Source organism: Marmota flaviventris, chromosome 16 (genome assembly GCF_047511675.1).
Source record: "Marmota flaviventris isolate mMarFla1 chromosome 16, mMarFla1.hap1, whole genome shotgun sequence".
In the NCBI taxonomy this organism is placed as follows: domain Eukaryota; kingdom Metazoa; phylum Chordata; class Mammalia; order Rodentia; family Sciuridae; genus Marmota; species Marmota flaviventris.
In genome coordinates, this window is record NC_092513.1 from 73,256,434 (window position 1) to 73,269,593 (window position 13,160).

Here is a 13,160-nt window from a genome sequence, read left to right on the forward strand (position 1 = left end):
GGGGTTTTCAAAAGCACCAAGTTCCAAAGGAAAATCAAGATGCTATTATTGTTCACACAGAACCCACCCATGGATTAAGACATGAACAAAAGTCACTTACCCCACAGTGAACATAGTTCTCCCCCAAAAATTCTTTCATGACATTTTTGCCAAAGTCCACTATGTTCTGTAGGTGCTGAAATATCTCTTCTGAGGTCTGTAAGAGACAAGTTTAAGATGGACCTCTGGGCAGAACCCACCAAAGTTGGGGGGACACCAAAATCCCCAAGACCCTGTCACAATGGCTGCATCTAGGCCACAGTCTTTAGCCACCTGTTGTGCTGCAAAACGTGGAGAAAACGCTGACTAGAATGTGCTGCCTCAGGTGGTTTTGGGCAGTGCAATCAATGGACAGGGGACAGACAGAACAGAGGATGGAGCCACCTCTGGAACACATCTACTGAAACAGAATCCTTTGGGTCATTTCTCTTCAGCAGCTGAGGCAAGGAGCCCGGGATGCTGGGGCCCCTTTGGGCGCCTCGGCTGCTCATTCCACTCCACTCTCACTGCAGCCCCACCTGCCAATGACACTCCAGTTCCTTCCTCCCCTGTGAAACCAACCCTGTGAGGCACCTGTGTGTGCTGCCAGCTCCACCCACCAATGGGCCCCAGCTTTCTATGACCTCTGCCCACAGACACTCAACCCACTGCCCTAGTGAGATGGTGACACATCAATCCTACACATTTGACATGGCTAGTGCCACCTCAAAAGCACTCCACCTGCCACACTGTGGGGTACCCACCCTCACAGAAGGATCAGACCCACCCAGGGGGCCTCATGGGTAGAACAAGCCAGATGAGTGTCTCAGCCTCTCCCTCAGAGGATGTGCTAGAAGCAGAGAAAGGGCCATAGACACAGGAGCCTCCACTGTGTAGTAAGCACCTGTGAACACCTGAGACTCACATATACCGGGAGTTAGACAGCTGATCGGGGCGGCAGAAGTTTTCTGGGGGTCTATGACACTGTATTGGGAAGACTTGGTCAAAAGAAGCTTAATTATCCACCAGACCTTGCCCAGAGCCACTTCAACACAGACTGCCCACCAAGTGTCAGTACTGTGCTCACAGATACAATTAACCACAGATGGGTAAACTGGGGCAAGGGTACCAAGGGACTGGGCAATGCAAAGCTGAGACCTGGTCCTAGGTTCCTCACCACAAACAGGGCCCTCAGGCAGGACACAGAGGCCAGGCCAGGGCAGGTCCTGCTCAGCAATACACAGACCCTGTCATGGTGACACATGGTGAAACATGGGTCAAAGTGCTGGGGCCTGGCAGTTCTCATATCAGGAATGAGCGCCCACCTCTTTCCACATTCCACTGGATGCTTCTGCTGTGTTTAAAATTTCTGCAAATAGCATTAATGTTTCCGCAGCAAGGAAAAATCCAAGTCTTTTTTTTTTTCTGTATCAGGGATTGAACCCAGGGGCACTTATCCTCCTGCCTCAGCCTCCGAAGTGCTGGGATTACAGGCATGCACCACTGCACCTGGCCCCCAATTCTTCTTAAATAACAGTTGGAATGACAGGGTGGCCCACCCACCAATCTTACCTTCTTCCTATTTGGAGGAAACTTCAGGAAACGCAGCACTACACAACGCTGTTGGAAAATAAAACAGTCTGATTAGTACTTGCCTGACACCCAGGCACAGGAGTCAGCAGCTGAGAAGAAGGGGCCAGAAAGCAAGGAGGTCCCGGGACTGAGGCTGCCAGGAAGGACCCAGAGAAGGGACACTAGAGTGAAGCCACTTCCAGGGCATGTGGGTAACAGGGAAGCCAGGAAAAACTACCTTTGACCAAGCCTGTCCATTCCTACTTATTTACCTTATGGAAATAACTAAAGGAGTTCAAATGATTTTTAGCTACTTTGTATAAAAGCAGTTTATAATTCCAAGTATAAACAATCTAATTGCTCACCAATAGTGGGGACACACCACAAACCGTGGAATACCATGCAGTCATTTACAAGAAAATAAGGTGTCAGTATTTAAAGACAGACATGCAGTCATCATATACTGCTACATACAAAGCATCAGCCCACTTTCATAAAAATTCTCTCTCTATATATACACATATACACCTATCTACAAATAATCCTACCTATATGAATTTAAAAAAACAGGCAAGATCAACCCCTGGTGTCCACTCCTCAGGTAGGTGGAAATGCCCCCAAGGAAGGTTCCAGAAGGGAATGGTAATGAGATTTTGTTACTTTATGACAATTAAATGAAATTCATAACCTCAGTACTTTTCTTACAGGTATGTTACACTCCAATGTTAGGTTTTCAAAATAAAAACTTTGAAGTAACAAATACATATGATCTGTTGGTATGAAAAGGTCTGAAAAGATGTTCAACACAAGTTTAACAGTATCAGGTCATGACCACAATTTTTTTTTTTTATGTTTACTGGAATATTCCAAAATGTTTTAATGTTCATAGTACACAGAATAAGAACACATATTCTACATGGGAAAGAGTGTGCCTGGGGCAGGCTTCACCTGCACAGAGGAGTGGGAGGTGGTGACTGGCAGGAGTCCTGGGTAGCATCCATGAACCTGGCAGGGGCAAGAGTAGGCAGGGCACATTGGAGAAGGCTTAGAGAGCACAGCTTTCTAGAAGATGCCTAAGGAGCAATAAGGCCCAACAGAAAGGAAATCAGCCCTCAGTCCCGGGGAATGCCCACTCAGAAACACTGTTCCTCCTAAAACCCATCTGTCCTGGTTGGGACCTCTTGGTCCACGAGTTCCTCCTCTTCCTTTTATACCTATATCTACACCTATATCTATATCTATATAGATATATAGATACACACACACACACAAACATATATGCAACTTTTTAAATTTATTTATATTTATATATTTTTTAAGCAACAGGATCTTATCTTACTATTTTGCCAAGGCTGGTCTTGAACTCCTGAATTCAAATCCAACTTCAGCCTCCTGAGCAGCTAAGACAATGTGTAGACTATAGGCATAGGTGCTGGCTTCTACAGCACCACCACTCCCCCACTTTTCTTCTTTTTCGGGCAGACTGGGGATTGAATCCAGGGATGCTCCCTCTGAGCTACATCCCCAGTCCCCCCACACCTTTTTTTTTTTTTGGAGACAGGGTCTCTTGCTAAGTTGCTGCCCTCAAACTTGCAATCCTCCTGCCTCAGTCTCCTACATAGCTGAAATTACAGGCATGTGCCACCACACCCAGCTTCCCCAGCACCCCTTAGTGAGCTCTCATTCCCAGTTGGTACCATATACCAGGCTTGTTGTGAATCTACTGAATAAATATGCCCTCCTTCAACACCAACTGCAATAGGAGGGCCTGGAAATCAACTGGCTAACACACTTTCATAGAAAGTGTATCAGAAGTTGATAAACAGAAATCTAAACTCTTGACAACTTTTCAGAAACTCACTCTCCTTAACAGTTATTCACTCCTCATCTAGACACAATAGGCTGTTCTGTTCAAGGGCCTGTCTGATCAATCCCTCCCACAATTAGACACCAAATACAATAAGAATGCTGCCACTAACAGTAAGTATTTCACACTACAAACATGTGTTAATGAGTAAAGTGAGTTAAGTTTCCCAGGGTAAGCCTGATCATGCTGGAAAATGTAATAAGAAAACATACTCATGCCCTGATCAACAGATTAACCCACACTGCCCTGGCCCATCCACAATGCAAGCTCTCCTCTGTGCTTCCAACAGGGCCATCCCTGCCACCCACAGAGTTCTGCATTATCTAGAGGAAAACAGAGTCTCTCTCAACTTTCCAGGGGCCTAATGAGCTAAAAACCAGATTTTTATAGCCAAGCAGTCTTAAGAAAAGCAATGCAAGGCAAGTCATGTGAGCTTTTTCTTCACAGAACTCTCCACTACAGCCTCAGAGAAAGGAGTTCAAAGCCCCATGAAATTCCAACTGTGAGGAACACAAGAACCCTCTCACCTGGAGGCATCTGGCCATCTTTTATCTTTATCTTTTTTGTACTGGGGATTAAACTCAAGGGTGCTTTACCACTGAGTCACATCCCCAACCCTTTTCATTTTTTGAGACAGGGCCTCACTAAGTTGATGAGGCTGGCCTCAAACTTGTCATCCTCCTGCCTCAACTTCATAGTCACTGTGATTACACCCATGCCTCATCATACCTGGCAACACTTGCCTATTAATACAGATTCAGATTTCCAAAGTTTCTGATCAATATGTTCCTGGTAAAGGCAGGAAAAGCTAGTCTTTTCTGTTTATTTACAAATGGAAATTATAAACTTCCTTTGCATTAATACATACACATAAAGTGGCCCAGCTTCAGCCTGGAGGGAAGCCCAGAGATCAAGGCTGGATCCCCAAGATCAAGGTCATGCAGGGTGAAACAGGGCTTGGATGGCGGCCCGAACCCCAAAGGAACCCTACATGTCCTTCCAACTGTCAGGATCCCTGTGGCTGCTGAGTTGCCAGTTTGGGGGTGGGGCGTGTGCACTGGCTGGAGAGCTAGCCCCTGGCAGAGGATGTGGCACAGGCCTTCCCAGCCCTGTGCAGCAAAGAGGCCTGCCAGCACCCCTTCTGGAGCCACCCCAGTGTGTCCTCAGCCACCCCATCCATGCACCATGGCTCCGCCTCCCTGTTAGAGGTCATTCCCTTCCTCTCAAAGAGCCAGAACCGACACCAACAAAGTCTGAATGTAGTGATGTGTCCATTTCAAGGTTACTAAGCTCTCTCCACCTACCCACTTATCATCCAAAAATGTCACCAGAAACCTGACCAACATCCCCAAGGAAACTGCAGAATCAGCTTAAAATGCCAATCTTGATCAATACCAACACTCAAACACACTCAGCTAGCCTATCCCGCACAGCCAGTGCCAACTGACCCTCACAAGAGGCCTGAGCAGGGGATACCAGCTGGAGGTGGGAGATCCCCTGGCTATGCCAGGTAGAGGCCATTAGGCAGGTGGTGACAGAGCCTGGTGACGCTCATGCAGGCTGATGGCAGAAATTAGGTGAAGAAAAAAAAAAAAAAAAAAAACCAACCCGATATCAGTTCTCATTAACAGAATGATACCAAGAGGCACCCTCACCTGGAGGAATCCAGAACTGAAAATTGACAGATTTCTAACTACCCAAAAAAGGCATAAAACTGGGTAAAGACTGGAAGGAAGTGCACCAAAGTATAATAAAAGCTAGTATCTAGGTGGGAAATGTGGAGTGATTTTTACTTTCTTCCTTCTAATACTATATATTTTCCGAAGAGGGAAGAAATAATGATTAGTAATAAATAAAAATGAAAGGCCACAGAGAGCTCACCCTCCCTCCTCTTCATGGTTACCATAAGGTGAAAACAAATTTCCTCCAACATGTCTTACTGCCATGATGATCAGCTTCACCTCAGGCCAAAAGCAGTGAATTCAGCCAACCATGGACTGAACCTCTGAAACCAGACTCTGTTGTCTATCCCAAAGAATGGAAATCAGGATCTGGAAGAGATATTTGTACTCTCATGTTCATTATAACACTAGTCATAGTGATGAAGACGTGTAAACAAGCTAAACATCCATGGAGGATGAGTGGATAAAAGAAAATGCATACAACAAATATGCACATCATAAAATATTATTCACCCTAAAAAAAATAGAGAACTTCTGCAGTGTGATACAACATGGATGAAACTTGAGGATACTGTGCTAAGACAAACAGAAGGACAAACACTCCATGATTACTCAGCTATGAAGATCTCTAATATAGTCAAATTCATGGATCTGTAGAGTAGAATCACTTGTGGTTACTAGAGAGAGAGAAGTGAGGGGAAAATGTGGCATTACTAATAAATGGACATAAAGTTTTAGTCAAGCAAGATAAATTCTAGAGATCTGCTATATAAAGCATACCTATTAATGACATTATATTCTACTCTTAAACATTAAATAGAAAAGTAGATATCATGTTGTTTTCTTACCACAATAAATCATTTTTAAAAAGCCTACAGTGAATCAATACAATAAAATGAACACCTGCCAGTGTGAAGACTGAGAGAATATTTGCCAGTCAGCCTTCTTCACTATGACAAAGTTCCTCAGGAAATCAACTTAAAAAGAGGAAAAGATTTATTTTGACTCATAGTTTCAGAGGTTTTAGTCTGTGGTAATTTAGTTCAAGGGCATTCAGGTCTGAAAAGGTAGCACATTGTGGAGGCAGCACGTGGTAGAATAAAGCTGTTCACTTCATAGCAGTCAGAAAACTACAGAAAGAGATGGAGGGCCCAATATCCCCTGCATAGGGGATATTGTCCCCAACAATCTAGCTTCCTTCTACTAGACTAGAGTAGTAGAAGGTTCTAAAGGTTCTACCACCTTGTAATACCACCACAGGCTGGGGTCCAGGCCTTCAACACATAGGTCTTTGGGGAACATTTAAGATCTAGACCATAACAAGGTTTATGGTCCCCTGTTATGGAGAGACCTTCCATAAAGATGAACAGGAAAAGGCTGTCTCATCACCTACAAGGCACTCTTAAGGTGTGGGATGGGAGTCACCCTCTAAGTCAATCATACCAAAGTCCCCTGTCCTTTCTCAAGTTGGTTATTCCATCATAGTGATGAGATAACCTAGGAAGGTGACCTGAAAGACCCTGGGAAGCTGAGATTAGGCTACTTTCAAAGGGAGACAGAAAAACACAATAGCACAGGTGTCACCCCTCGGAATGTGGCCAGAAACAGCACTCTGCCAGCTTTTCCCAATCGGTGCAGATGAATCCTAGGCAACAACCATGGTGGACCCAAAAGTGCATCTAGTGGGGCGGGCCCCCTACAGCCCTTCTTCATCCTGCCCTGCTCTGTTCCATCAGACAACGCCACCCAGGGTCTGCCAATCACCAGGAGCAGAAGATGCCAAGTCACTGACTTCTGCAATACAACCAGAAACATATCCCCAGGGCCCCCAGGACTCAGCAGTCCAAGAAGCAGGGCTGCCAGGGCTGGGCTCCACTAGGTGCTCCCAGTGGTACAATTCAACCTCAGGGTGAACTCAATCTCAGAGAAAAGCCACAAAGCAAACCAACAGAGAATGAAGCTGTGGTAAAGGAAGGTGCCTGCAAAGCTGTAATATTGGGAGGGAGCCCACTGTTCTGCAGGCATGCAGGAAAGCCAGGAAGCTGACACAGGAACCTTGTCCAACCTGGGCAAGATACCTCCTTCCCAAGCTCTTTCAGCTCCAGCTGGACCTCTCGGTCATCCTTAATGGACTGAAGAGGATGCAGGTGTGAACCATGGGGGAGGTACTAACCCACCAAAAAAAAAAGAATGTGCCACACTGATGATATAACTGAGAAAACGGGAAGAACTGAAGGGACAAACTGGGACAGCCTGGTGATACCTAAAGGATGGCAAACCTGAACACGTGTGAAGAGAAGGCACGACTCATGGCAGCACATAACCGAAGAAGCACAGCAAGTGTGGGATCCCTGAGACTGCCTGCCTGAGCTGCACCATAGCCATGAAGCAGGCCCAGTCAAGTGCAGCCTTGCTCTCTAGATGCAGCAAGGCCTCCCTCACCTTCCTGTGTTGCAGCTCTCAAAAGAAAAGTCACTGGGGAGCTCCATCTCCAACTGAGTTCTGACCAAAGAGGAGGAAAAAGTGGCCATGTCACCTGGGAAGACGTAAAACCAGACAGATGAACACCTTCACATACTAGTGAGGCACAGCGCTAAAAACCACCAAAGAGAATTTAAAAAAAAAAAAAATCCTAACCATGCAAAGAAAAATATAAATTAAGGTATAAATAAAGTGGGGTCACATGCAGAGCTCAGCAATAAGCTAGAGTGGGACAAGAAAAGAACAAACCTCACCAAGAAAGAAGCCATATTACTGGGCGCGGTGGCACACACCTGAAATCGCAGTGGCTAGTAGGGAGGCTGAGGCAGGAAGATCCAGAGTTCAAAACCAGCGTCAGCAAAAGCAAAGCCCTACACAACTCAGTGAGATCCTGTCTCTAAATAAAATACAAAATAGGGCTGGGGATATGGCTCAGTCTAGTGCCCCTGACTTCAATCCCCAGTACAATACAGAAAGAAAGGGAAGGAAGGAAGGAAGGGAGGGAGGGAGGGAGGGAGGGAGGGAGACAGAAAGACAAAGAAAGAAAGACAGACAGAAAGAAGTCATATCAGCAACAGCAGCCTATAAGAACGCCAATGAAAACCTTAAATGTAGAGGGTTTTTTTGTTTGTTTTTTTTGTTGTTGTTGTTGTATTTTAAAGACGCTAGTGGCAAGAAAAAGTTAAGACTATTTCAACAAGAGCCCAGAGCTTAGGGATATGCCATATGGTTGCGAAAAAACAAAGAATATCAACACTTATGGGCTTCCAGCATCTCCAGAAAAAGTGTGATTAACAACATTCCTATAGCACTGAACAACTGCTTTCCACCTAAGCTACGATAAATAATTCTGTAATGAATATCTTTTAGTACAAAAATCTTTATTTTCATTTCTAATTATCTCCTTTTCAAGAATACAAGAATACATGAACAAAGCTGGGCACTGTGGCGCACACCTATAATCCCAGCAGCTTGGGAAGCTGACGCAGGAGGATCATGAGTTCAAAGCTAGCCTCATCAAGTTAAAGAGGTCCCAGGCAACTTAGCAAGGTCCTGTCTCAAAAATAAATAAATAAAAAGAGCCGGGGATGTGGCTCAGTACTTAAGCACCTCTTGGCTCAATACCTGGTATTAAAAAAAAAAAAAAAAAAAAACTTGAACAGAAATTAGATCAAAGACTATAAACCATTTAGAAATCCTTTTTCCTGATTTTTTTTTTTTTTTAATGCTAAGGATTCAAACCCAGGACCTCAAGCAAGCTAAATGTACATTCTACCACTGAGCTACACTCCCAGCCCCTTTTCTTGATTACAATGCATATTCATTGTAGAAAATATTTTTAAAAATTAATAAGGAGCTGGGTGTAGTGTTATGCATGCCTATAGCTCCAGCCACTCAAAAGAGACTTAGGTAGGACTGCCTGTGTCAAGGCATTCAAGCCCATCATGAGCAACATAGTGAAACCCCACTTTAAAAAAAAAAAAAAAAGGAAAGAGGAAAGGAGGTAAAAATAAATCTTGATATGGTCACAAAGTGGTAACTACCTGTAACATTTTGATGTATTTCCTCCCACATATATACTTAAAACCACAAGACACTATACATCTTTTGTAACCTTTTTCCTTTTAACATTGTAAACATTTACCCAAATTACATGGAATACAGCATAATTTACCTAATGCAGTCTCTGTAAAACAGCCATTTAAATTGTTTACATTATATATATATATATAAATATATACATACACACACACACACACATACATATATATATATATATAATACTGCTATATTGAAAGTAAAAAATCTGAAAACCAGATATCCTAAACAGAAGATGAGAAGAGAAACAATGAGATGGCCCCTCACCCCTGACTGCTTGACCTTCACACCTGCAAAGCCCAGACAAACACCACAAGCACCAACCAATTTGCAGAAATGATGTGAAGCTCTCCTCAGAATCTGAGAAAGGCTACAAAACCGGAATGACTGGAAATGAACAGTTCTCTACACAAGTTTGATAAATGTTCTTTGTTGGCAGGTCAATGAAGAGCAAAATCCTTCAGGTTACCTTTGTCAACAAGAAGGAAAACATGACAGCTTAGTGTCATGACAAGTGCACACTGTCTGCCCCTGCATACCAAGGCCTGAGTGACCCAGAGGCTAAGTGCCCTGGATACCTTACAGATGGAAGGATAAACCAGACATAAAATGACCTTCACAGGACAAGCCGTAATTCAAAACCAATAAGGTCAAAGTGAAGGAGCAAGTGCAGAGACCTGGGGACAAAAGTCCAGCCCAGTAGCATGGAGGATAGTCACAGGTTTTGATGACCTATGATATGGCTGCTAGCTCAAGTGCCATGCACTCAGGCAGCAACAAGGAAAGTATATGACCAGATGCAACATGCCCTGCTCAAGAAGCCCCCTCAGGGTCCATGCCTAGGGCTCCAGACACCAATGGGGGACAGTGTCCAGGCGACTAACAGGAGGCATGCACGTCAGATGGTCCATACCAAATGAGCAGAGGACAGTCAGGTGCTGTATCTGGGAAAGGGATATCTACACAACTGTCCCAAACAAGAAAGAACATGTCCTGACAGGCAACACTGGAACCACCTGGGCCACTGGGCTGCCTCTGAAGGAAGGGGCTATGGGGAAGATGACTACCACCTGTCAGGAATGCTGTTACAACTCCTCTCTATGGGCTGGCCTGCATTCACTTTCCTGCCCACCCTGAACATGCCCCACCACCTCCAGCAGTCCACACTGAGTTCCTCAATCCCAGGCCCCAAGTCCTGCATACCACAGAAGTCTCCCTCTCATTTTACACTTGCATATGGCAGAAGAAGCATCACTGTATTCCTTCTATTGCTGGCCAATGACAGTGCAGATGTCCCCACCTAGACCCTCAGCTCTTGCAGGTCAGGCCTCAGATGACTGTCTGCACCTGCACTGTGCATCATGCTCTCGTGCTGCAGAGGGAGGATTGATGGGATTTTATAAGGTCAGTGCCCTCTCAGAGACAGTGAACCTCTATCTGGAAAGACTTGGTGAAGGCCTCCATCTCTCTTGGATTGGATGATACTGATCTGGAGAGCTGAGCAGAGAAGCAGATGCACCTATGCCCAGATAGGAATAAGAGCAGTGCTTGTGCCTAAGTGCTCACAGGAATGGGAATCCTCCAGTTCTCAGTCTTCTCACTCACCCACCTTCTTTCTAACCACTCATGTACACACTCCTTGGGCACAACAAGCCCTGAAAAGCTGCCTTCCAGGGTTCACTCTCTTCTCAGCCCAAAGCCTGAGCATGCCAGCAGGGATGAGCTGGCAGCCAGGCTTGAGAACCAGGCCAAGCACAAAGGCTTCTCCAGGCTTCTCAACACGGCACAAATTCAGTTTACCTACATTAGATGCAAACATCATCCACCTTAACTTCGTGGGAAACATTTTCTTATGAGATGGTTTGTGTTGATAAGCTTCAATTTCAAGTGAAGAGCTGAAACTCTCTTCACCAAAGAGGAAGGCGCATAGAGAGAAAATTTAGATTTAAAATTAAGGGCTAGGAAATAAATAAATAAAATAAAATTAAGGCTAGGGTGTAGCTCAGTGATTAAGCATTTGCCTAGCATGCTCAAAGCCCTGGGTTCCATCCCCAGCACTGCAAAAATGATAACGATAAATAATGATGATGATGACAATTAAATAAAGCATGAAAGCATGGGTCCAGGACAGCCTAATGGCTGAAGGTAAGTTAAAAAGGTAAAAGTAAAAAGAAACACAACCATGACGAATGGAGTTGTGTAAAAAGGCAGGAGCTGGGCTATCTTGAAAAATGCCTCCTTAGGGAAGGGGGGTGGACATGTGCCTGTTGGGGACAATGGAGAGAGATCCAAGTGTCAGAGGTAACTGCACAGAAGCCTCTGTTCTTCTAACCCTGGGTGTGCTTTTGCTCCAAGTCTAGAACTTGCTCCTTCATCTACCACTACTTTTGAAACTTAATACATCAGCTTCCATTAGAAGGGGAAGCTTTAGGTTAGCCTTGTCCATTATTAACTCACCTAAAGGTCATAAGTAGAACCTGTGGTCTCAGTTCTTTAATTCCCCAATTATGCTAATGGGTAACAAAATACAAGGATAGAATCATGGGCCAGTTGCCTACTCCAGAACCTGCACCATTCCTGAACAGCTGCTGTAATGGGGCAGGACCTTAACTGCTCTGAGTTCTGCTTGCTTCACCTGACCAAGGGGCTGATAGGTATCACTGGCAAGGCATAACTTGTCTGGCTCCCTCTCAATTGATCTTTCCCGAAATGCCAAAAAGCAAATTCTATTCCTAGTTCCACTTTACAAATGCAGGCACTGAGCCTCCCCATACGGTGGCAAAACTGGGAATGGTCCCAGCTCCCTGTGCTTCTAAGTCCCGCTCTAAATCTTCCCTATCTGGCATCTTTCTCCCTCCTACCCACCACGTTCCTGCCGGGTTGTACCAAAGATGTCAAAGAATTCTGGGCCACAAATCCAAAGGCTTCTCTTCCTGTATCCACCTCCTTGAAAGTCTTCACTGCAGTTTCTGAAACTCACTGAATCAGGAAACTTTAAATTCTAAAAGACTCCGGAGGCGAACCTGTAGGCAGTACCCGGTTATTAACAGCAGCAGGGAGAACAGCAGTACCTTCGTTTCATGAGGCTGAATTCCCTCCGTGCCTGGAGCGACAGCATCCTAGGCACTTCCCCCCCTGTGCTGCCCAGGCCTGGTCCCGACTTGGCCTACACCCCTTGGCAGCCTGGGAGTCGGGCGAGGCCAGAGGCTGCACTGCGTGAGGCCTCTCGGCAGCGACCCGGCATGGTGGGGGAGGGCTCAGAACCCACGCCGGGGACTAGGAGATACTCGGGATATGGGGGACCGAGAAGAGGGGGAAACTGAAAGGGACGGGGGCCCAACGGCGGTAGTGGCACTGGAGGCAGGACCGGGGACCAAGCGGGGACGGTATCCAGAGGGATGAGGGACCGACATGGGGTCTGGGGGATGACTGGAGACCGAACTAGGGAGGGTGCTGGTGGGTATGCGGGAATTAACTGAAGAGTTGCTAGAGGGATGAAGGACCCAAAATGGGGAGATGCTAGCGGATATGGGGATGCCCCGAAAACCCGGGCCCTCGGGTAAGGCCCTGAACCGCGCCGCCCGACTGCAGCTCACCTGCGCGTGGGCCACCACCAGGCTCTTGTTCCCTTCTCCGTGGTACCTCCATTCATTCTCGTCCATCTTCCCTTCTTCCATGCCCCGGCGCGGCCCTGGAGCCTCGCAGTCCGGGACGTGAGGACGCGAGCTGGGGGCCACCCACCTCGCCCGGCTCCAGTGGCCGCAGTCTGAGGAGGAGCGCCTGTCAGCCGCCTCCTGCGGTCGACTCCTCCACGGCTACTCGTAGGCGCGGGCCGCCGGAAGCCACGCCCCCGGAGACTGCCATGACCAAGCCGGGCAACTTCCGGGATCCCGCCCACTTCACCTCTTTGACCGCAGCAGTGAATGAGCCAACGGCCATCT

The 13,160-nt window shown here is 46.2% G+C and overlaps 1 protein-coding gene across 2 annotated transcripts in view; it reads right to left on the minus strand.

The window, feature by feature from the left end:
- Nucleotides 1-13,044, minus strand: part of Ippk (inositol-pentakisphosphate 2-kinase) — a 53,441-nt gene extending 40,397 nt beyond the window's left edge. For both annotated transcript variants that reach the window (XM_071602547.1, XM_027950982.3), the window contains exons 1-3: nt 12,816-13,044; nt 1,591-1,638; nt 101-196 (exon numbers count right to left, since the gene is read on the minus strand). In XM_071602547.1, coding sequence (XP_071458648.1) covers nt 101-196; nt 1,591-1,638; nt 12,816-12,896 — 225 coding nt within the window. In that variant the 5' untranslated portion in view covers nt 12,897-13,044. The remainder of the gene's footprint in view (nt 1-100; nt 197-1,590; nt 1,639-12,815) is intronic.
- Nucleotides 13,045-13,160: the final 116 nt, after the last annotated feature.